The 22,621-nt window shown below is 40.1% G+C and overlaps 1 protein-coding gene across 1 annotated transcript in view; it reads right to left on the reverse strand.

The window, feature by feature from the left end:
- Window positions 1-19,713: 19,713 nt before the first annotated feature.
- Window positions 19,714-22,621, reverse strand: part of spab (space blanket) — a 402,024-nt gene continuing 399,116 nt past the window's right edge. The window contains exon 6 of the mRNA XM_067148619.2: window positions 19,714-22,379. Within this exon, the coding sequence (XP_067004720.2) occupies window positions 22,242-22,379 (138 nt within the window). The 3' untranslated portion in view covers window positions 19,714-22,241. The remainder of the gene's footprint in view (window positions 22,380-22,621) is intronic.

A 22,621-nucleotide genomic window follows, 5' to 3' on the forward strand; every position in this document is an offset into this window, starting at 1 on the left:
ACTGGCGACTGCGACTGTTTTCCCAGGACTCTGCTTTAGTTCACCCTTTACAACCGGCCAGGTGTTTCAACAGATAACAAAAATCAGACCTCTCTCTGACTAGCCTCCAGATTCCCTTTTGACAATATCAAACACACAATGTAATACAGAGAGGAAATCAGCTTCGTATTTTAAACAGATATCCATGCCTTCACAGTTTTCGTTGGGGGAAGCTCAGGAAAATTTCTGTCACCTTCCATTTAATACTCTACTTGAACCATTGACACGAATATATAACAAGTTATTTTGAGAAATAAACCCCGCACTTTCTTGTAGACGAGCGACGTGGGTTCCACCGTCCGGACCTTCAGATAGAATGTGTAAATGTAGGTGGAAGGGATTTATTTTATACCCTCTGAGAGGACGCCACCCTCACCATGAAGCTTGGTGGTGCAATCCGCTAATTCCACGTCCACTGGACAAACTTTCTTGAAATTTATTCCACAAATTCGGACAGAATTATAATTCATTTCGATGTTAATTTTTATATTTTTCGCATACTTGCAAAGGGCATAATAAATTTATTTCTTACAGGTAATTTCGCGGTCTTTCTTCAGAGATGACCTCGACACGTGTCGCAAATCCGCAAGTATGACGCCAACTTTCCTCCAGGCTTACTTGCATTTAAATTCACCCTGGGGGTTCTATCTTCATGTAAGGTTTATTAATAATTTCGATTCTTTATTCCTGGATTAACCATGTTGCCAAAATCTCTCGTTATGAAGGATTTTCCAAAATTGATAAATTTGTCAGTACTCGATGTCAACCGAAGTGTCCCGGCATTTCACGAGCTGGTGGCTAGCTTGTCATGGTGAGTTCTGTTCCCACAGGAGAGCGAGACTCTCGAAATAAAACATGGCTTTTCTCAAAAAAGTTATTTGTAGCTGAAATAAATATCTGGAATTATTTTTCATCGTAGAATTATGGGTTCAGTATTAGCAGTAGTGGCAGGAGTTCTCAGCCAGTATATCCTCTCCGCGTATGGATGAGAAAAGCCCACCCCACCATCTCAGCTAGTGTCTCTTGTACTCCGTCGGAACTCGGAGTCTCTCTCTATGCGTACGTGGCTGTGGAACTGCGCCACCGCTAGCGGGCTGAAGAAGTTAGGCTAATATACGTGACTTAAGAACTATGACTCCACCACTCCCCTTTTTGTTACTTACTTAATCTGTTTACCCTCCAGGGTTGGGTTTTCCGTCAGACTCAGCGAGGAATCCCACCTCTACCGCCTCAAAGGCAGTGTCCTGGACCTTCAGACTCTGGGTCGTGGGATACAACTGGGGAGGATGACCAGTACCTTGCCCAGGCGGCCTCACCTGCTATGCTGAACAGGGGCCTTGTGGGGGATGGGACGTTTGGAAGGGATAGCCAAGGAAGAGGGAAGGAAGCGGCCGTGGCCTTAAGTTAGGTACCATCCCGGCATTTGCCTGGAGGAGAAATGGGAAACCACGGAAAAACACTTCCAAGATGGCTGAGGAGGGAATCGAAACCGCCTCTACTCAGTTGACCTCCCGAGGCTGAGTGGACTCAGTTCCAGCCCTCGTACCACTTTTCAAATTTCCTGTCAGAGCCGGAAATCGAACCCGGGCCTCCGGGGGTGGCAACTAATCACACTAACAACTACAACACAGAGGCGGACACCCATTTTTAAGGGAGATATTTAATAGACTTTTAAATTTATAATTATATAACTATTAGGGTAGGACCTTTGGGTTTTTCAGCTAAATTATATAAGAAATATTTGTCCCACTTAACGAATAACAGAACAAGCCTTTCTCGTCTTTCGAGCCTAATGTTAGTGCCAGGAATTGCATGTAATATTCACTAGAATGTACGAGTGATTTAACACAAGAATCCTCCTCCCCTTTTCTCTTACTGCAACTAGGTATTTTGAACAAAAATCGTTAGCTGTTCAGGGTTTTAGTTTTCTTGTCTCATAGTAACAGTGTGGGTTTTTCCTCTGACTAAAATGGGCGCCCGTGCCCCAGTATGTCATTCTTTTGGGGATCTCATGTGTTGTTGAATCCTTAACCTTTTGCAATTTTCAGCCTTTTCTAAAACTATTCTTTCTTAATTTTTCTCTGCGGTTTATTATGCAGTGTGAGTCTAGCTCCTGAATTTGAGGGAGTAAATCCAAATTATGATTTAATTTCTGGAACAGTTTCGTAGATCCTAGTTTGGAGTAACTGAGTTCTAAATGTTCGAACTTCTTTTGCAGTCCGTGAATAATTAACGTGCCAGGCTAAGTGGCTCAGACGGATGAGGCGCTGGCTGGCTTTCTGATCCCAACGAAGCAGGTTCAATCCTGGCTCAGTCCGGTGGTATTTGAAGGTGCTCAAATATGTCAGCCTTCTATCAAATTAACGCGTACAGTGAGACTTGAAAGCCCACTCTATGTAGGCTACACTTCTTTTCTCGGATGAATTCTTCAGAGCACTCTTAGTATTGTTTCTTTTTTAGCTCAGGTTCCCATTTTCATTGAGAATCGTTCTTAACCTTATTACTTATATCGACTTTATCTGTTATTGGTTGAGTTAAATTTATTATATTGTTATTTTATATAAAACCGAGCTCGATAGATGCAGTCGCTTAAGTGCGGCCAGTATCCAATATTCGGGAGATAGTAGGTTCGAACCCTACTGTCGGCAGCCCTGAAAATGGTTTTCCGTGGTTTCCCATTTTCACACCAGGGAAATGCTGGGGCAGTACCTTAATTAAGGCCACGGCCGCTTCCTTCCCACTCCTAGCTCTTTCCTGTCCCATCGTCGCCGTAAGACCTATCTGTGTCGGTGCGACGTAAAACAACTAGCAAAATTTTTTAAAAATATTTGTTATATACTTATAACATGATTTTTAATAAAAAAATCCACAGTTGTAGCCCTTCAGTCAAGCAACTCAATGTTGAAATAATGTTGAAATAAAATGTTATAAAGTATGAGAATATATTCTTTATTTATTCCTAAATATTACAATCCTTTTCTTAATCATCGTTATCCGGTCGTTTTTATTAGCAGTTCACCTTTTTTTACCACTACGAGCGCTAATGTGAGTCAATGCATTGTTTCACTTAAGTCCTTATAACTACATTCGGCGTGGAAATTTTTCATAAAATCAAAAAAACACCCCAGGGTATTGAATTAAATAACACATTAAAGAAAAAATTATGTAAATAAGTTCATTTGGCTAGGTTATGAATAAAAGAGAAAACGGGTAGAGAAACAAGCGATTTTAGACTGTTTTTCAGGAACTGCATTTAGACCGGAAGTGATTCTCGATTTTTTTTTTAGTTTGATAGAGATATATTGACGTCCGAAACGGGGGAGGAGCCTACGGTCAGCTGTTTCTAATATGGCGGCGAGATAGTGACGGGAAATAAACACGACAGTGATCGGGTGTGCGTCTGTAGGATTTATTAAGTGTTCAAAATGTCTTTGGTGTCATGTGCGCAACTGTTGAGAGTTTTCGGAGATTTCACGCGTCCATTAGTGGAAGGGGAAGAAATATTCAAGCGTAATTACTTGATATGTGTAGGTAAAAAGTTTGAAACAGAAGATTAAACTGGTGTTGTAGCGTTGTGTTTACAATCATCCCACATCGATTCAAAACCCCACAAAGTTAATGTTGTCTTGAACAAAGGGAGTGAAAATGTGAAGTGCAACTGTACATGTAAAGCGGGTTTGTCAGAGAAATGTTACCGTTGACATGCTAATGCACCTTAACAGTTAAGCTACTGTAATTTTCCACTATTAGAGGTTATGGAGTAATTTCTTGTTGATTTGGTCCATGCCAAAGCCTTAGCCAGGTGACGGGGAGTTAGCTGTCTTGTAAACTGTAATATTGGGGAAGAAATAAAATAATAATTCTACTAAGTAAATGTTGTAAAGCAAATAAATCCTAGGCTTTATACAGGCTTGTGTTGGAACAGCCCACATCCTAATCTTAATATTCTTCCATTTTTACCATCAGCACAAAAGTTAGAACTTAGAACCGACAATAATAAGTATAAAAATTATAACTAACTACAGAATATGCAGAGGAAAGTTTGAAAATTATAATTAAAGAATACTATAACCTCTACAGTCACAGCTGTTTGGGGTTGAAGAATACTTGGTTTGTCCAATTCTACCAAATAATTAGGTTATGGCTTCTAATTTATGATGATCGGGCGAGTTGGCCGTGCGGTTAGGAGCGTGCAGCTGTGAGCTCGCATCCGGGAGATAGTGGGTTCGAACCCCACTGTCGGTAGCCCTGAAGATGGTTTTCCGTGGTTTCCCAAATGCTGGGGCTGTACCTTAATTAAGGCCACGGCCGCTTCCTTCCCATTCCTAGACCTTTCCTGTCCCATCGTCGCCATAGGACCTATCTGTATCGGTGTGACGTAAAACAAATAGCAAAAAAATCTAATTTATGATGGCAAAATACTACGTATTTTCTTTCATTGAAAGAAGTATTTTATAGACAATTTAAATGCAGTGTTTAATTACTACCAGTTAAAGATATTACTCACACGTAGATAGTTAATTTACTGTCTGCTGTTACACATATGAAGAAGTTTACAAAGAGCGGATTACATTGTATGTGCGACACAGAAGTATTAGGCTACAAGTTTATCAGTATTTTTGATGTAGCTAAATCTTTGTGAATACAAATTAGAGGCAATAACTATCAATGAGTACAATAAACAGTACCGGTACCTTCGCTGTGGAAAGAAGTCGTCTTCACGAGAATGCAGACTGCACACTGTCATGTATCGCGTAACGCGTTTTCCAATTGACAGCGCGGAAGCCCATCTTTCTCTCTGAACTTTTTGTACAGGAAAGTAGTGAAGAGATTTCGCATCCGTTTTATACGATTTGCAACCGTATGCAGAGCAGTACCTCCTCAAATTTGACAATTTTCTTTCTGTTTCCATCACGACGTCAATGCTTCGCCATGTAAATAAAGCTCACCAGTCACTATGGTGCAGCTTCAACATTCTTCCGCGTGGCTGCGCCATCCAATTTTTCTGACGTCAATAAGACTCACGATTTGAAACATTTCCGGGCCCTTTAGCCTTTCAACTTTCGGCACAATTTAGGAAAATGCTTAATTTTACGTTTTTCGTGGTATAGGGACACCTACTTTGCCTGCTAAGAAATATTTTCAGTTAAAATGGAAAGTGAAAAAGGCCATAAATACATTAACTAATTGAGTAGTTTGTTCTTCTCATTAGCACCTCGTCCAGCCCTGAGGCCCTGCAGTTTCCTCAAACCTCAAACTGCCACAACAATAATAATAATTTTATTAGTCTCTCCTCTTACCAACTACGTCTATGGTTGTTGGGGATGTCGAGTTGCCGGAAGTTTGTCCCACAGGAGTTCTTTTATGTGCGGGTAAAATTATCCATCAAATACCACCGAGTTGGGCGTAGCATCCTACTAGTGTTTCTACTATCTGAGCAACTCAGGCCGCCCTCTGAGTAATAAGAAATGCATAATGCTGTACTAGAAGGTCATCTGGTACGAGACGAGTCCGGCATTCTTCAGTAGTAACCAGTCAGGCAGGTGACCTTTTCAATGCCTCTCACACTTGCAAAAGTATTATGAAGTCTTTCTCTCCAAAGCCTGATTGTTCTTTCTGTTGAGCAGCACATACTCGTACCTTGTAATCAACAAAGAACTCGATTCTCTGGACGTATGACAATTAGTTTACCTGCTTAGGGTCCAAACTAACACCTACACACTTGTAGAATAATAGCTTCAATTCTACGGCTTTATCAGCTAGCACTGTGATGTTTCTAGTTTACACAAAACTATCGGCTAGATTCACTCTCATGAGTGGAAAATGGGGTAAATCAGATCACATCTCGATAATGTTGTGAGATGGACAGCAGGCAATGGTATGATCATAAACGGGTTTAAAAGTCAGGGTGTGAGTTTCACAAAAAAGAAAACTCCTCTCAGTTTTAATTACTGCGTTGATGGGGTGGAAGTTCCTTATGGGAATCATTGTAAGTACCTAGGTATTAGTATCAGGAAAGATCTTCATTGGGGTAATCACATAAATGGGATTGTAAATAAAGGGTACAGATCTCTGCACATGGTTATGAGGGTGTTTAGGGGTTATGGTTAGGATATAAAAGATAGGGCACATGAGTCTCTGGTAAGAACCCAAATAGAGTATGGTTCCAGTGTATGGGACCCTCACCAGGATTACTTGATTCAAGAACTGGAAAACATCCAAAGAAAAGCAGCTCGATTTGTACTGGGTGATTTCCGACAAAAGAGTAGCTTTACAAAAATGTTGCAAAGTTTAGGCTGGGAAGACTTAGGAGAAAGGAGATGAGCTACTTGACTATGTGGTATGTTCCAAGCTGTCAGTGGAGAGATGGCGTGGAATGACATTAGTAGACGAATAAGTATGAGTGGTCTCTTAAAGATAAAGTTGGAATTCAAGAGGACAAATTGAGGCAAGTATTCGTTTATAGAAAGGGGAGTTAGGGATTGAAATAATTTACCAAGGGAGATGTTCAATAAATTTCCAATTTCTTTGAAATCATTTAAGAAAAGGCTAGGAAAACAACAGATAGGGAATCTTCCACTTGGGCAACTGTCCTAAAAGCAGATCAGTAGTGACCGTTTGAATGATATAGATTTTGGGTACTTCTGGAAAGCTTATTAGCCGCTGTTTGCCATGTTATTGCACTTGCTGACCTTTCACCTCAAGACGGATTTTTGCCCTAGCTTAGATCCTTTCCAACAGAACAAATATGACCTCGGCTACCATAGTCCTATAGGATAAAGCATCTGATGCAAAACTGGAAGGTTGTGGGTTCGGATTTCACTGGTGCCCCGTTGGCCACTTATGTGATGTACTTAACATCTCTTCCATATCCATCCTGCGCTCCTTGAGGAACGCAAACTTACCTATCACTGCCTCGTTGAAGTCCACGGAATCTCGAACCAAGTCCTTTTCCATCGGCTACATAGCAAGAACATCAAGTCTGTCCTCAGTCATTGTGCTGCGCAAGAAAGTATTTTCTTCAGGGTTGAGAAGCACCTTTCTGCTTCCGATGTCGTCATGGGAATAGTAATAGATATATTTAAAAGTGTACACTTTCGCCAAAGACATTCTGCAACTCATTTTCTAAAATAAACTGCAATAAAGTCGTAGCCCCAGAAACAGTCCGAAAATCATTTCGGATGTATAATATTTGAAGTTCGGTTTGTCGAGGAATGGGTAGGCTTGGCACGCTTTGTACAGAAGTGAGTGGGAAAACTGCTTCTTGAAGCTGCTGAATTTCTCAGCTTGAAACAGGTTTGCTGCAAGAATGTGGTTTGTGAATTGAAACCGTTTCTTTGGTTGAAGAATAACAGTGTCAAAAATCTTTTTTGCCGCAACTCGTTTCGAGATACGCAGCGACCCTCGTATACCTTAACTGGTGGGGGCAGTGTGTTATGTTCTTCAGCGATGCGGTCAATTTTATTTTCCCGAACCATTTTCATAGCAATCTCGAAACCTGAAAGTGCGCTTTTGACTTTCAGTGGATATGAATTTCGCTTTGCAGCTGACTGTATCAGATATCCACATGAGGCCTTATATGATGGAAAACAGCCAACCAGAAGTGAAATAACGGGTGCTCCAATTTTAAGTGCAAACCTTTTGCCTGCGATATGGTGGTAGGCTGTTGGAAGTTTTCAGTTGATCCATGCATTCAAGGAGGGCATATATATTCTCGTAAACTACTTCAACGGTCCTTGATTTTAAATTCCACCTTATGTTGGAAGCATGAGGTACTCTTTTACCAACAACTTCATTCAATGCAGCAGATCGCTATGGAGTTATGAAAGAAACTAGGAATTTCACTCAAATCTGCAAAAAATACGCGGAATCCGTATTTTAGCTTGTCGCTCGTGCCGTAATGAACATAATATGCATATCATCCCTGATGAGAGCCTCCAATCCTCAATGGCGACTACTTATTACATTTGCCCCATCGTAACTTTGTGAAATTAACTTCTCTGGGCTATCCACAACTCCACTCAAAGAAGATTTTAAACGCTCTGCTATCGTCTTAGCATCATGAATAGCGGGCGAAAGAAAACCCCAGAATATTTCTACTGGCTTACCGTTGGGAAGAACGTAGCGCAGTACAATAACTAATTGTGTTGTAGTTTATATATCGGTGATGTCGTTTGCATTTACTGAAATGAAGTGCTCTGTAGTGATTTCCTTCTTTATTTTCTCACGTGAGATTTCAAACATACACGAAAGCAAATCATTCTGAATGTGTTTCGGGGTGCCTTTGAAAATAGTAGCTTTGGACAGATGGTCCCTTAATGCAACGTAAATTTCGGAACTAAAATTAACGAGGCCTCGAAATATGCCAGGATTCTACGATTCACTTGTCTCGTCATGCCCGCGCATTGCCAACTCAAACGCGCCCCAGAACTTTACACAGTCGATAATTTTCCGTACTTGATCGTTGTGTCTTTCAACAAACTGTCTATGAGCACAGTCAATTTGCTGCCTAATATCGTGTCTTCCCAGAAGATTGAATTCCAACTGGGCAAGCATGTGAGATTTAGAACATTCGTGTTTATTTTTTGGGACAAAAGTCCTAAGTCTACCACTCCAACTTTGGTTCAAGCGCCTTCGCTTTCATCATTCTTATTCTTCTTAATCTGTTTACCCTCCAGGGTTGGTTTTTCCCTTGGACTCAGCGAGGGATCCCACCTCTACCGCTTCAAGGGCAGTGTCCTGGAACGTGACACATTGGGTCGAGAGATATACACTGAAGAAAATGGAAATTGCAACACCCAGAAGGAGTAGTGCTACATCGCTGCAATTGAACATGCAGGACGAGTGTTTGGTTGTGATTCGATGATAACACTTTCAGGTCCCTCTGACCGCAAGTTTAGACAACAATCAATACAGGATGTGCCCACCACCAGCTGCAATACATTGATGAATTCGTCGAGGCATAGAGTCAATAAGGCCCTGGATCGCTTCTTGAGGAATTGTGGCCCATGCTTGCTGCACTGCACGGGTCAGTTCTTCCAGAGTTGTGGGTGGCTGAGGGCGGTTGGCCAGTTGTCGACCCATCATGTCCCACACATGCTCAATAGGACTGAGGTCTGGGGATCTGGCGGGCCATTCTAAGGTTGTGATGACGTGGAGAGCTTCTCTGGAGATGCGTGCAGTGTGAACCCGGGCATTGTCCTACTGTAACATCCCATTAGCAATGTTCGCCATCATAGGGACAACCACTGGATTGAGTACCCTATCAACGTACTGTCGAGCAATCATAGTGCCCTCAGGAAGCACTAATTGTGCTTTCACATTAAAGCCAATAGCTCCCCAGACCATAATGTTTGGTGTTGGCCCTGTGTGCCTCTCGACAATAAGATCTGGGCGGTCCCTCTCCCCGGTTCGTCGGTGTACACGATTCTGACGATCACTGCGGGCAAGACAGAAGCGCGCTTCATCACTAAAGACGACCCTATGCCATTCGTCGACCCACGTCGATCTTTCTCGACACCAGGCCAGCCTTACATGTCGCTGTTGTGGGGTCAATGGAACACCTTCTGTAGGGACACGGGCTTGTAAGCCAGCTGCACGCAGGCGATTACCAACTGTTTGTTGTATAACGTGGGGTGCCACAGCTGCTCGAATTTGCGCTGCTGTTGCATGGGGTTCCATCTGGGCCATCCGAATGATGCGGCGATCCTCTCTCACAGTTGTCTGTCGCGCTGGGCCTGTGCCAGGTCTACGAGTGTGGGTACCTTCATTTGACCACTGCTGCCATACACGTTGTACCGTAGATGCCTGTCGGAAAACCCGTGCAACGACAGTCCTTAGCGATGATCCAGCCTCACACAGCCCAATTATCCGAGCCCTCTCAAACGGCGACAGTTGTTGATAGCGTGCTGTTCTCTGTCGTCGAGGCATGTTTGATGGGGAACACTTCACTGCATAGACTGCAAGTCAACTACGCTACATCAGAGTCCGTATACTGGAGTTGATTTCTCCGCGACCAATCACGTGGGGAGACCTGTAGCAACAATCCAATGGGTCTGAAACTTTGATCGTTTAGATACCTGCATGGCATCGTTCCATATCTTGAAAATCAACACAAACGACGAATGCTTTAATGGTGTTGCAATTTCCATTTTCTTAAGTGTATTTGGAAAGGATGACCAGTACCTCGCCCAGGCGGCCTTACCTGCTATGCTGAACAGGGGCCTTGTGTGGTGTTGGGAAGATTGCAAGGGATAGACAAGGAAGAGGGAAGGAAGTGGCTGTGGCCTTAAGTTAGGTGACATCCCGGCATTTGCCTAAAGGAGAAGTGGAAAACCACGGAAAACCACTTACAGGATGGCTGAGGTGGGAATCGAACCCACATCTACTCATTCGACCCCGTTTCAGCCCTCGTACCACTTTTCAAATTTCGTGGCGGAGCCGGAAATCGAACCCGGGCCTCCGGGATGGCAGCTAATCACACTAACCACTACACCACAGAGGCGGACGCTTTCATCATTCAAGAAACATAAACAAGGAAAACAAAACAACCTGTTAGTAATTTCACACCCACAGATCCACTCGGGTCTTTTGTATATAACCATTCTGAATTCACGCACGATGATTTCTTTACTTTTACTTTTAGTCTGCCTCGTCATATCAAGATCAGGCATTGGGCGCCCGGCATTCTTAATCTCAAGTTTGCGCTCAAGAGAGAGAGAGAGAGAGAGAGAGAGAGAGAGAGAAAGAGAGAAAAGTTTTTTAAAAGTTTATTTATTGTCGCTTTAACTTAGAAAGTCATATCGCGACATTCATAATTATACATACAGGATTATTACATTGATTACATAGAGTTACAATTCCAAAAATAACAACAGTACATATTGATCAGATAGTGATTACATGGCATTGAATAGATTTGTTTGTCAAAAAAAATTATGTTTTTACACTGAGTATCTTTGTTCAAGATGTCACATACACTATTATTCTGGTTTAAATTACACAATTGTCGTTGTTGATCGTACGGATGGCATTCTAGTAAAATGTGGTCAACAGTCTTTCTTCTTTGACAGGTGTCACATATTGGTGGAGGTCTCTTAGAGAAGATATGTGCATGAGTCCGTTTGCTATGGCCTATACGTATTCTAGTAATGAGCATTGTTCTCGACGCTGAAGGAATGAAACATCAAATTTATCTGTAGATCAACGCCTGATATCATGGAGTCTTGTGGGTTGTTCCCGTGTCCATTCAGTTAACAGTTGTTTTCGGATATTTGTAGTAAGAAAAGGAGTAACATCGGCGTGGGGAATTAGAAAGTTTGGATCATGTACACGAAGACGAGGTACTTCTGTAGCTGATATGTCAGCTTGTTCATTGCCCTTTATTCCCTTATGTGAGGGAATCCATATTATGGTAACTTGCTGTCCTTTATTTTTCACAGTATTGTAAGTCTGCAGTATGTCTTGGGCTAATGTATTTGAGGATGATGCATTTTGAATGAGATTTACTGTTGATAAAGAATCACTAAGGATTAAAGAGGTTATTTTTGGGGGAACTCTTTATGGATTCCATAGTTTTTAGAATAACATACAGTTCACATGTGAATATGGAGCATGTAGCTGGTACTGTATACTTCCTTGTGTGATCGGGGTGGATAACAGCACAGCCGCTACCATATTCGGTTTTTGAGCCATCAATGTATATAGGAGTGTGTCTGGGCAGACTTTCACACTTTTCAGATAGTATTTGTTTAAATACGGTATTGTCCGTTGTTTCTTTATTGAATTCACTTAAATCTAATATTATTGGTGGTGGTTCAGCTTTCCATGGAGGGTATGTGATGTATTTTTAGTACTTGAAGCAATCGGGAGAACTGAAGAATTAATTTCCTGTAAGTATGGCGTAAACCCAATGTGGAAGGGTGTATGTCTCTTTTGTTGCGAGGAATGGCGTTGAGGCTGATAGCGTGGGAAAACATAAGCATGTGCTCTGGAGTGAGGAGAGGCCGCTATCTTTACTGCGTAGTTGATAGTCAGTTGTTTTCTGCGAGTCCGAAGCGGGGGTTCATTAGCTTCTATTAATAAACTTGAGAGCGGGCTAGTTTTTAATGCTCCCAAGGCAATCCTGAGAGACGTGTTTTGAATCGGGTCAAGCATTTTCAGTGAGGATGCTGTAGCTAAATTATATATAATAGAACCATAATCCAGTTTAGTGCGAATTATAGATTTGTAAGTGCGCATTAATACGTGTACATGAAGATCTGCTCCCCATTTGTTAGCTGCCAATGATTTGAGTACATTAATTCGATGTAGGCAATCTTTTTTATTTTTAGATGAGAGTTCCATGTTAATTTTCTGTCAAAAGTAATTCCTAGTATTTTTATTTAATTTACTATCTCAATTTTAGTTCCCTTGAGGTACAATTCTGGGCAGTTACTATCACTCTTTTGTTCGGAAAATAAGATGCATTTAGTTTTGGTTGAAGAAGGGGTAAACCCCGTGTGTTTTCCCCATTTGGCAATATCTTCAAGAGAATTTTGTATAATTTTTTTGGTGATTGACAGGTTGCGACCTCTACAAAAAGTAGTCATGTCATCAGCAAAGAGGCAGATCTTTACCGGAGGGTTAACGCATGGCGTGATGCCATTTATAGCTACTAAGAATAGTGTTACACTCAGAACTGAGCCTTGTGGAACACCATTTTCTAAACTGACTTCTTGGGACAGGACACCATTAGCCCGAACTTGAATGCGTCGATCTTGCAGGAAGTTATAGATAAAACTGATCATATTTCTCTTAATATTATGTTGCAGTAGAGTTTTAATAACGTGAGTTTTCCACACCATATTATACGCTTTATGAATATCTAGGCAGACTGCAAGGAGATGTTGTCCGTAATGAAAGGCATCTAGGATTTCTGACTCTAATACTACTAAGGTGTCAGCTGTTGAGTGTAACTGTCGGAAGCCACACTATTCTGCAGTGAAGAAATTCTGTTGTTCTAGAACCCATTTTAGTCTTTTATTTACTAGTTTTTCCATTAGTTTGCACATAGCGCAGGTTAGAGCTATTGGTCGACAATTATCTGGTAATATGTGGTCGCAGCCAGGCTTACGTATTGGAATTACTGTAGCTTTCCTCCATGCTACAGGAAAGACTTTCTGTGACCAAATGAAATTAAATATTTCAGTGAGGAATGCTAGGCATTCAGAAGGAAGTTCTTTCAAGAAGTCATATATATTATCGTCAGGACCTAGGCTTGTACTTCAACAGCTACTAAGTTCAAGTAGTTCTTCAGTAATACTGATATTATCGTTGTAGCATTGGTCAGCATTTAGATGGATGTGTGACTGTAAATCAGGACAATCTTCACGAGAGGATAAAAATTCTTGTTCATAGTTGGAATCACTTGAAATTTTTTCAAAGTTCTGTGCTAATGCATTTGCAATACCGTGATGTGTATTTGTAACTGATTCAGTCGTTTTATTGAGGGCTATGATACGTGAGGGTTTTTTAAGCACTCTTATTTTTCGTAGGTGTTCCCAAATTGTGTTTTGTGGGGTCTGATGAGAAAGAGATGACACATACTTAAGTCAAGATGCTCGTTTACTCTCTTTTGCGACTTTTTGGGCTGTAGCACGACTTTCTTGGAACCGTAATTTGTTTTGTAAAGTGGGATGGCTTTTATACTTGTAGAATGCTTGGTTTTTCTTTTTAATTGCATCTTTACAAGAATCATTCCACCAAGGAACTGATTTTTTGTAAGTTGTATTGTTGGTTCTTGGAACGGAATTTTCTGCGGCTTTAAGTATGATATTGGTGAATTCTCTTACGATATAGTCAATGTTGTAATTTTTGAAATGGGTGGGTGGTAGTAATTTGTATAACTCTGTCTTAACATTTTCTTTGTAATCTTGCCAATTAGCATGTTTAATATTCCATTTATTTTGGCGTACATTTGGGTGGGGCTTGTTGTTCCGAAAAGGGTTTTGCTAGCTGATGATGTACATATCGTTGCTGCATCTGGAGTGCTCAGACACAGATCTATAGTACTAAAAGTTCCATGCTGGACGAGTGGGACCATTCCAGTCTATTAGGATCAAATTTTCAGAATCTAGCAACGATTCAATAATTCTTCCTCTTGTGTTAGTGTAGGGACAGTTCCATAGGGTGTTATGGGAGACCTCGAAGTTTACATTGAATCGTAATACATTTAGCCCAGTATTTGTATTGAGAAAGGACTTGAAGTGTGTTTATTTAGATAAAAACTGGCACACATCAATAACACGTTTGTACTCATTCACTGCCACCTCGATTCTGAGGAGGAAAGTTTGTCTTCCTAAGTGTCTGGATGCTGTTCAAGCTCATTTTGTAGCTCCCCACCTTTCCCGGGCACAGAGATTGTGGACACAACTACACTACACAAAACACACACGCACGGAACAAAAGATTGTAACTTATTTATGTCCCAAAAGTTAAGTTTATGAAGGCACAATAGTTCAGGTAAATACTTATACCCTTGCACAGCTTACAATAATATTGCAAATTATGATAAATACGGCAAATTTTTGTATACACTAGTATCACATTTGAAAAACACGAGGAAACTTTAAGGATGTATTTTCGCACTGTCGACAATGTTGGTAACTTAATTTTAAGAACCCGATTAGAATTTTCATTAGTATTACCTTCCCGCTACTCTTTGCCTCAATGATTTTTTGTTAAGTTTCTCTCCAAAAAGTAATTACTGTACTCCGAAGAAAGCAAATGAATAGATGTTTAGTAAGTATTGATAGACTTGAGAAAAAATATCATTCGGAATTTGGCAGTTTAATGTGACTTTTAGTAGTAATGACCTTGTCAACACTACCGCTAATGTGCAGACATGTGTACTATTCTCTGCTGCCCACCGCCGTCTCGATCTTCTATGCCACTAGTTTAACACAGGAAGGCGCGACTACCAATATTTCTCCAAGTCGCCGTAAAAGTGCAGCAGTAGACGCACAATCTTCGCTGTCAGTGTGGGTGTAGCACTGTGTTATTGGAGCATGAATGTGAGTGAAAACCTGAGTTATTTCGTACAATGGGTAAACGTGTCTGGACACTTTCGTTCGTACAAGAGATATTTCGTACAGAACTGTGAAATGAATTAATCATGTTATGCTTATAGATATTTCAAAAGTGATTTTAAGATGTTGGTACTAGTTTCTTTCCGTTCGTGCAAGGTATATTTTTCGTAGAACTGAAACTTCAGATTCTTTCACCGAAATATTCAACTGTTGTGTACCATTTTGCCAATCTCGGCAAGGTGGTTCGCAGCCAGAAAAGATACGACTCCATGGAATACCGTCTAGAAGGGAATTAAGAGAAAAGCGGCTGTCGGCTTTATCTAGGCAAGGACCTAATAAAGGAAGTAATTGGATATCCTCAGATTACTCTCGCATCTGTGACTTTACACCTTATTCCAGAAGGTGATGGAGCCTCCACGGCTCAGGCGGCAGCGCGCCGGCCTCTCATCGCTGGGTTCTGTGGTTTAAATCCCGGTCACTCCATGTGAGATTTGTGCTGGACTAAGCGGAGGCGGAACAGGTTCTTCTTCGGATACTCCGGTTTTCCCTGTCATATTTCATTCCAGCAACACTCTCGAATATCATTTCATCTGTCATTCATTAATAACTGCCCCGGAGGAGTGCGACAGCCTTCGGCAGCCGGCACAATTCCTATCCTCGCTGCTAGATTCCTGACCCGGTCGAATGACTGGAAACAGGCTGCGGATTTTTTACAGAAGGTGATTAAAGCCGTGGAGGATAGTGGATTCCTTGTGATAAGAATTGTGACGGACAATCACAAAACAAACGTGTTCATGTTTAAACATTTTGTACAACCTCAGATATCCAGACGATAATATTCCAATCAAATTAGAAACCGGAAATCAAATCCTAATTTGCAGGTACTAGGTTCGTGTTGTTGAAGAGAGGATGGAGTGTGACATTTGTGTCAGTAACATCTCACTGCCTAGAGCTTCGATACCGCTAAATGGAACTGATTATACATCAGGACAGAGGAGAAGTTCGATACCCAAAACCTTGTTTTGTTGCTCTGGTGAAGCATCTGCAGGAGTTTGTTTAAGCTGCTGAGCCCTATTGTCGAAGTCCTCAAACGTACGAGCGTAATACGTGAACTTGCGACGTCTTCCCTTTAAGAATACCGGGCGAGTTGACTGTGCGGTTAGGTGCGCGCAGCTGTGAGCTTGCATCCGGGAGATAGTGGGTTCGAACCCCACTGTCGGCAACCCTGAAGATGGTTTTCCGTGGTTTCCCATTTTTACACCAGGCAAATACTGGGGCTGTATCTTAATTAAGGCCACGGCCGGTTCCTTCCCATTCCTTTCCATCGTCGCCATACGACCTATATGTGTCGGTGCGACGTAAAACAAATATTAAAAAAAAGTTTCAGAATGTGTTTTGTTCCAGTTTGAGGTCAAAGAACATCAGCAAACTGTTAGTGATATTATCCTAACCAAGTTCGTAAGACCTCTATTACTTGATATTGCGTTGGCAAGAACACAAACAGTACAGTACCACTCCAAGCCTTCCTCCAGAAAAATCTTTAAATTGTGCATTAAGAGGCCAACTGCGACTTCATACAGGTAATATTGCCGATATTTAGTATTACTGATGTAATTTCTGAGCTTCCGTGAACATATGACCATACTGCATAGTGTTTTGTAGGCTGTCGTCATTAGAATAAGTTTAGAACATTGTGCGTCTATGTCTGCCATCTAGCGGAGAAATTTTGTCGCAGCGTAGTCGCAAAAAGGCTCGTATAGAACAGGCAGTATAGGAGGATCGAGACGGCGTTGCTGCTGCCGTAGTTAAATTCCTGTAAGGCCAACAGATGGCAGGCACATACTGGTTTTCTAACCCCAACAACACGACTTCCGATTCCGAAGACGAGTGAGCACATATATCTGTTCCTGTGATATGCAGGTCTCGTCGTCGTCGTGCTGGCCGACGCCCCCCCCCCCCGCCCACCGCAACTCATTACTCACTTCGCCTAGGTACGGAGGGAGAGATCGCCTTACAAGGGGGTTAATTTCAGACGAGTCTCCAGCCACGGACTTTGCCAAGCTCGCATGAATTGAAAGTCAATACGAGTATATAACGGATAGATGGGTAACGTGTCTGACATGGAAACAGGCAGATACTCCTTGTATCACTTCCCACTCTTCCCAGCTATCTCTTTTCTACTTAGAAATTAATAGCATGTCGGAGGCCATGTAGATTAAGTCAATGGTCACGGCGGGGGAGCGGGCTACGAGGGCCCCTGTAAAAAAAAATGGATGGTCATTTGCTCCGTTGCGCTACACCAGAAAACATCACTTATATACAGGGTCTCTCTTATAAACGCAGACCGAGCGCACGGTGTTTCTACTCTGCGCTACGGCAGCTGCCTCAGCCCAACTTTCGTCGCGCGCGGCCGCGCTACTTTAAGCGTGTGTACAATCTTATATGAAATCTTACCTTATAAAAGGTGCTGGAAGTGTCATCCTTCATAATGGGGGGCTTTATAAACACACTAGGATGTTCTGCACACCAACAGCGAGAGTTATGACTGTTCACACGACCATTAAGATGAAACCAGGCCTCATCTGAAAAGAACACAAGCTGTGGGTCGAACAAACTTTCATTCAATGACGCAAGATACCATCCACAATATCTCACTCTTGTGGCTGGATCAGCAGGTTTTAAAAAATGGGCCTGTGTAAACCTGTACAGTTTGATGTGTAACAGCTTTGTAGCTCTGTGTGCAGAAGAAACCGAAACCCCTACTTGTTATGCTAATTTTGTGAGCGATTTATTCGGTGACCATTCAAGATTCGCACCAATGTCATGTAGATTTTCCTCTGTTAAAACTGTTTATGTGCGTGCATGTTTTTTATTGAGCACTGAGCCAGTAGTTTCAAATTTATTTACATTTACAGGTAAACCCCGTTATACGCGGATTCGTTATCAGCGATTTCGCATATACGAGATTTGGTTTTAAGTCTGCCATCTGTTAAAAGTATGAGGAAGCTGCAATGCCTTAAGGCGGGTTCAGACATATATGCCGAATTCTGTAATGTACACTACGTCGCGCTTTAAGGTTAAACGGGACAAACGCATATCTGGCGACAGTGATTGATATTATTTAGAGTTACATGGACTGACGTTACTCCGAAGTGTATGAATGGTGTATGGAGGAAACTGTGGCCTGATGTTGTGCCAGTGCTAGACGGTTAAGTGATCAGTGACGTCACCGGTGCAACGAAAGAAACTGCGTACATAGCACGGCAAATTGGATTCACTGATGTCCTAAAGTCTGATTCCGAAGATCTGAGCAACGAAGATTTGATCATTTTGAGTGAGAATAGTAATAAAGAAGAAACGGAAGTCAAGGAAGTTCAGCCTGTTAGAAAGCTGACAGTGAATAAAATGGGTGAGGCCTTCAGAATGATCGACGTTATAATAGCAATTTTCAAGAACATAATCGTGAACAAGTAAGGAGTTCAATAACACTTCAGCTACAGAGAATGTGCGCGCAAGGAAATCTGCGACGAAAATTGAAGCAAATTATCAGATTCTTCCGATGTAGATGATCCAGTGCGTATTTAGGCTATGTAGTTTATTTTTAATATTTTTTCACAAACATGATAATGGTTATTTTTTAAAAATACTAAGAACCTCTGCTATTTTAAACGTAATACGTGAGTAGACGGAAACCTAACCCTATATTTAACATATAAAATGACACTCGATTTACGCGAATTCGGTATGCGCGGCAATTCCGCGGAACGTAACTATCGCGTATAACGAGGTCTACCTGTACTTGAATCTGCGCTACTTCACCAGGAAATCGAACAAATGCATTGCGTCCCTGTCGAGCCAACTCGTATTTGAAATAACTTTTACATACGGAAACACGGTGTTGTAATGATAACTGTCTCACCATGTTAAGAGCTGAGATTCAGAATGGCCGCTTCTTGCAACTATGTGCGCACTTTCCGTACAGCTGCTTAGGTCTCGGAGAGTAGAAAGGCCGCTGGGCGGTCTGGGTTTATAAGATAGACCCTGTGTATAGGTGTATAGAACACAAAATAACACGTTGAAAAATCAAAAAATCATTTCGATTGCTTTATTCTACTTACAAAGATGAAGATGACAAAATGAAATGGCGTATTGCTTTTAGTGCCGGGAGTGTCCGAGGACAAGCTCGGCTCACCCTAGGAAGGTCTTTCGATTTGACTCCCGTAGGCGACCTGCGTGTCGTGATGAGGATGAAATGATGATGAAGACGACACATACACCCGGTCCCCGTGTCAGCGAAATTAACCAATTTTGGTTAAAATTCCCGACCCTGCAGGGAATCGAACCCGGGTCCCCTGTGACTAAAGGCTAGCACGCTAACCATTTAGCCATGGAGGCGAACAAGGTGAAGATGTACATGTGCAGAGAATCTCTTAACACACTGAGGGTTATTTATTGTATTGTGGATGAGTTTAAAGTATCGTTTGTTGAAATCCCCGACGATATGCATTTTCATATTTAAGTACTACATACAATAACTGAAATATATGATATATGGAAAGGAGGATGATGGAGAGGAGGTATCTGAGTAATGTGACTATTTTAAATCATTCATATAATTTAATGCACTAATTAAAGTATATTTTACAATTAATAAAGTATGCATCTGCTACTACATTATAATATTTATACACATAACATGGTAAATAACATAGTTCTTACTTAGTGGAAGGATTAAACGACATGATAAAATATACTTGCACACACAAAAATATACGAGAAACATTGAATTAACATAATATAATTCTAATTCATGATTTTACCTCTTCCCTTTCTCCTTAAATTTCTTTTAAAACGGTGATAAGTATGTTCAAAAATTTGTTAAATCTTTCCTCAAATATGTGTTACAGGCAACCAATTAGTTATCATTTTTAATATGTCTAAGTAGCTTAACAACCTCTGTTTTAAAATATATATATATCTATTTTTAATAATAGTGATATGTATAGTGTAGGGCTCATTTTTGACAAAGTTATGCCACAGTGATATGTAGTCATTGAAAATAAAGTTACTCTTTCTTTAAATGCAGTATTATGATATGTTTCCATTACCTCGACTTGGTTATGTATGATATGTTATCTATTTTACAATTGGTAGTTGTGCTACAAAATTTCTTCTTGATACAATTTTTGTTAATGCTGTTGTGATTTATGTGAGTAATTGTCTTCCAGAATGTTGACTATTTCACATTTAATTAAACAGGAGGAAATATTTAGTAAATTACTGTGAGTGGATCAGGGAAAATACCTATACTTCTCATGCTCAAGGAAATTTTGTTGTTACATTGAAACAACACTGAATTCAATTCTAAAAATAATGCTCACTTTATGTTAATAACATTGCACATTGCGGATAGGCCATTAAAAGGGAAATATGCTATTATATTTGAGGTTAAGCTTGACATCGTTACAGATACATATTGTATGCATTATATAATGATGATATACTTGGTATTATTATCTATTACTACAATCAAGACATAATATACATACAATGTACAGGAACACTCAATCTTTAATATTTCATTTAATAATGTCATACATTCATCAGAAGGTAAAGTGTTATGCCTCAGCCAGTAAGGTTGTTCTTTGTCGATTATATCGTTTTTAGGATAACACATGGTGAAATTATCTGGGGTTACTACATTGAAGATAAGAGAATAAGCCAATATCATATCTGGAAAACAATATTACATTTATTTTGAGCAGAAATCAAGAATTTACTGTAAGTCATTCAGACATTTCAAGCTTATATTTTAAAGTCTTTATGATATCTTTGTATATTCTGTGAATTATTCATCAGTTTAGGTGATTTATTGCAGCACAGAAATAATGGTCAAAGTAACTGAAAAATTCATTATTTTAATAAATTATTATTAATGTTTATACTAATTCATATCATATTGGGACTACCTTTGAATTCAATAGTTTTGAAACCATCATTACAGTAATAACTCGCATTATCGACATAGAAATTCAGTTGATTCATACGAGTTAGTGACTGTACGTGTTGTTAGTGCTAAGATTTGGTTAGATAAATGGTGAATTCTTATTAGAATAGCTTACTATGGCATCGTACATTATTTTCAAATAACATATGCCTTAATTAGGTATTCAAATGCAGCTGTTTTTTAATAATCTCATGGATATGATAAGCAAGTAAGTTCTGTATCACATATTACTCTACAGTTTATAGTACCAGTTCTGAAGGGTCTCAAAACAGTTATGGTATCAGTATTAAAGAACCTCAAATATCGACCGATAACTGGCTCTGTAATTACTGGTATCTTTATTATTTATTAAACACTTTTCAGTGTTCATATTGTTTACACAAGTAGTAATAATAATTTTAACAATAAAACACGTCTTTTTTGGTACCTTTGGTTCGTTCCGTCTTCCTCCTGCGCATTAGGTTTGATATGGTTAATATGAAGTTAGACGTACTGTACTTAAATAAGTCATTATTTCTGTGCTGCGATAATTATAGGATTGTATTCACCTGGAACAATTCCAGTCACTTACAAATATTTTTGAACACACGTCATTCAACCTTGTCATAAAAGTTTTAGTAACACTGATACAGATTTTATCTTTAAACTTGAAAAGCTTTCCCCTCTTACTGTTGTATAATTTTACGGTATATGTTAGAAATATGGAAATACGTACATTTCATTTCAAACCTTTAAATGGTATATACTATTTCGTAATACAGTTGAAAAATATAATTTAATATATATACACACGGAATCGTTCTTCAGTTATTGTATTTTAAGATTTAGCCTTATAACACTGTGAAATACTCTATTATATACCTGCAATATCTGAGAAAATTCACGTTTTATGTGATATGTACTATATTTTTAAGAACTAAAATTTAAAATGTAGCTGCCATTAAATGGTTTATCATGTAACACCGATAGAGATTCTTTTAATCATAAAATGACAGTAACATACTAACGTATAATCTAATATAATAAGTAATAGATCATTCATTACTCATGTATGGTGAGGGAAAATGGGTTGGGGCCAGGATCGCTCGATAGCTCATGTCTATACATTTAGGCTCGGTATATGTAGTTTACTTGCGGCGGATGTGGTTGTAAGCTGCTTTGCCTGTCAGTCGTTTCTCTCCAGCGGTATGTTCTATGTCATCCTTCACCTGTTCCACGGCCACTGGGCCAATGCAGATCAAGGGATCTTTGAAGTAGGAGCAAACCTGTTAGGAAAAAAATAGATTTTTTTTATATTTTCAAGTAATGATAATAGGGAATAAAATGTTTACAAAAATTGTCCACTTGTCCCATCGATCAACATCCAATTACATGCTAGAGACAACCTGTTAATATTGGCATGGGTATCGCATTTCATTACAGTTCACTTAACATTATCTAGATAGCCTACGTCAAAGTTTTAACATTTAATATTTCAGTAGAAATGGGTAACGTGCTAAGTCAATTC

The sequence above is a fragment of the Anabrus simplex genome, chromosome 5 (assembly GCF_040414725.1).
Source record: "Anabrus simplex isolate iqAnaSimp1 chromosome 5, ASM4041472v1, whole genome shotgun sequence".
Taxonomy (NCBI): domain Eukaryota; kingdom Metazoa; phylum Arthropoda; class Insecta; order Orthoptera; family Tettigoniidae; genus Anabrus; species Anabrus simplex.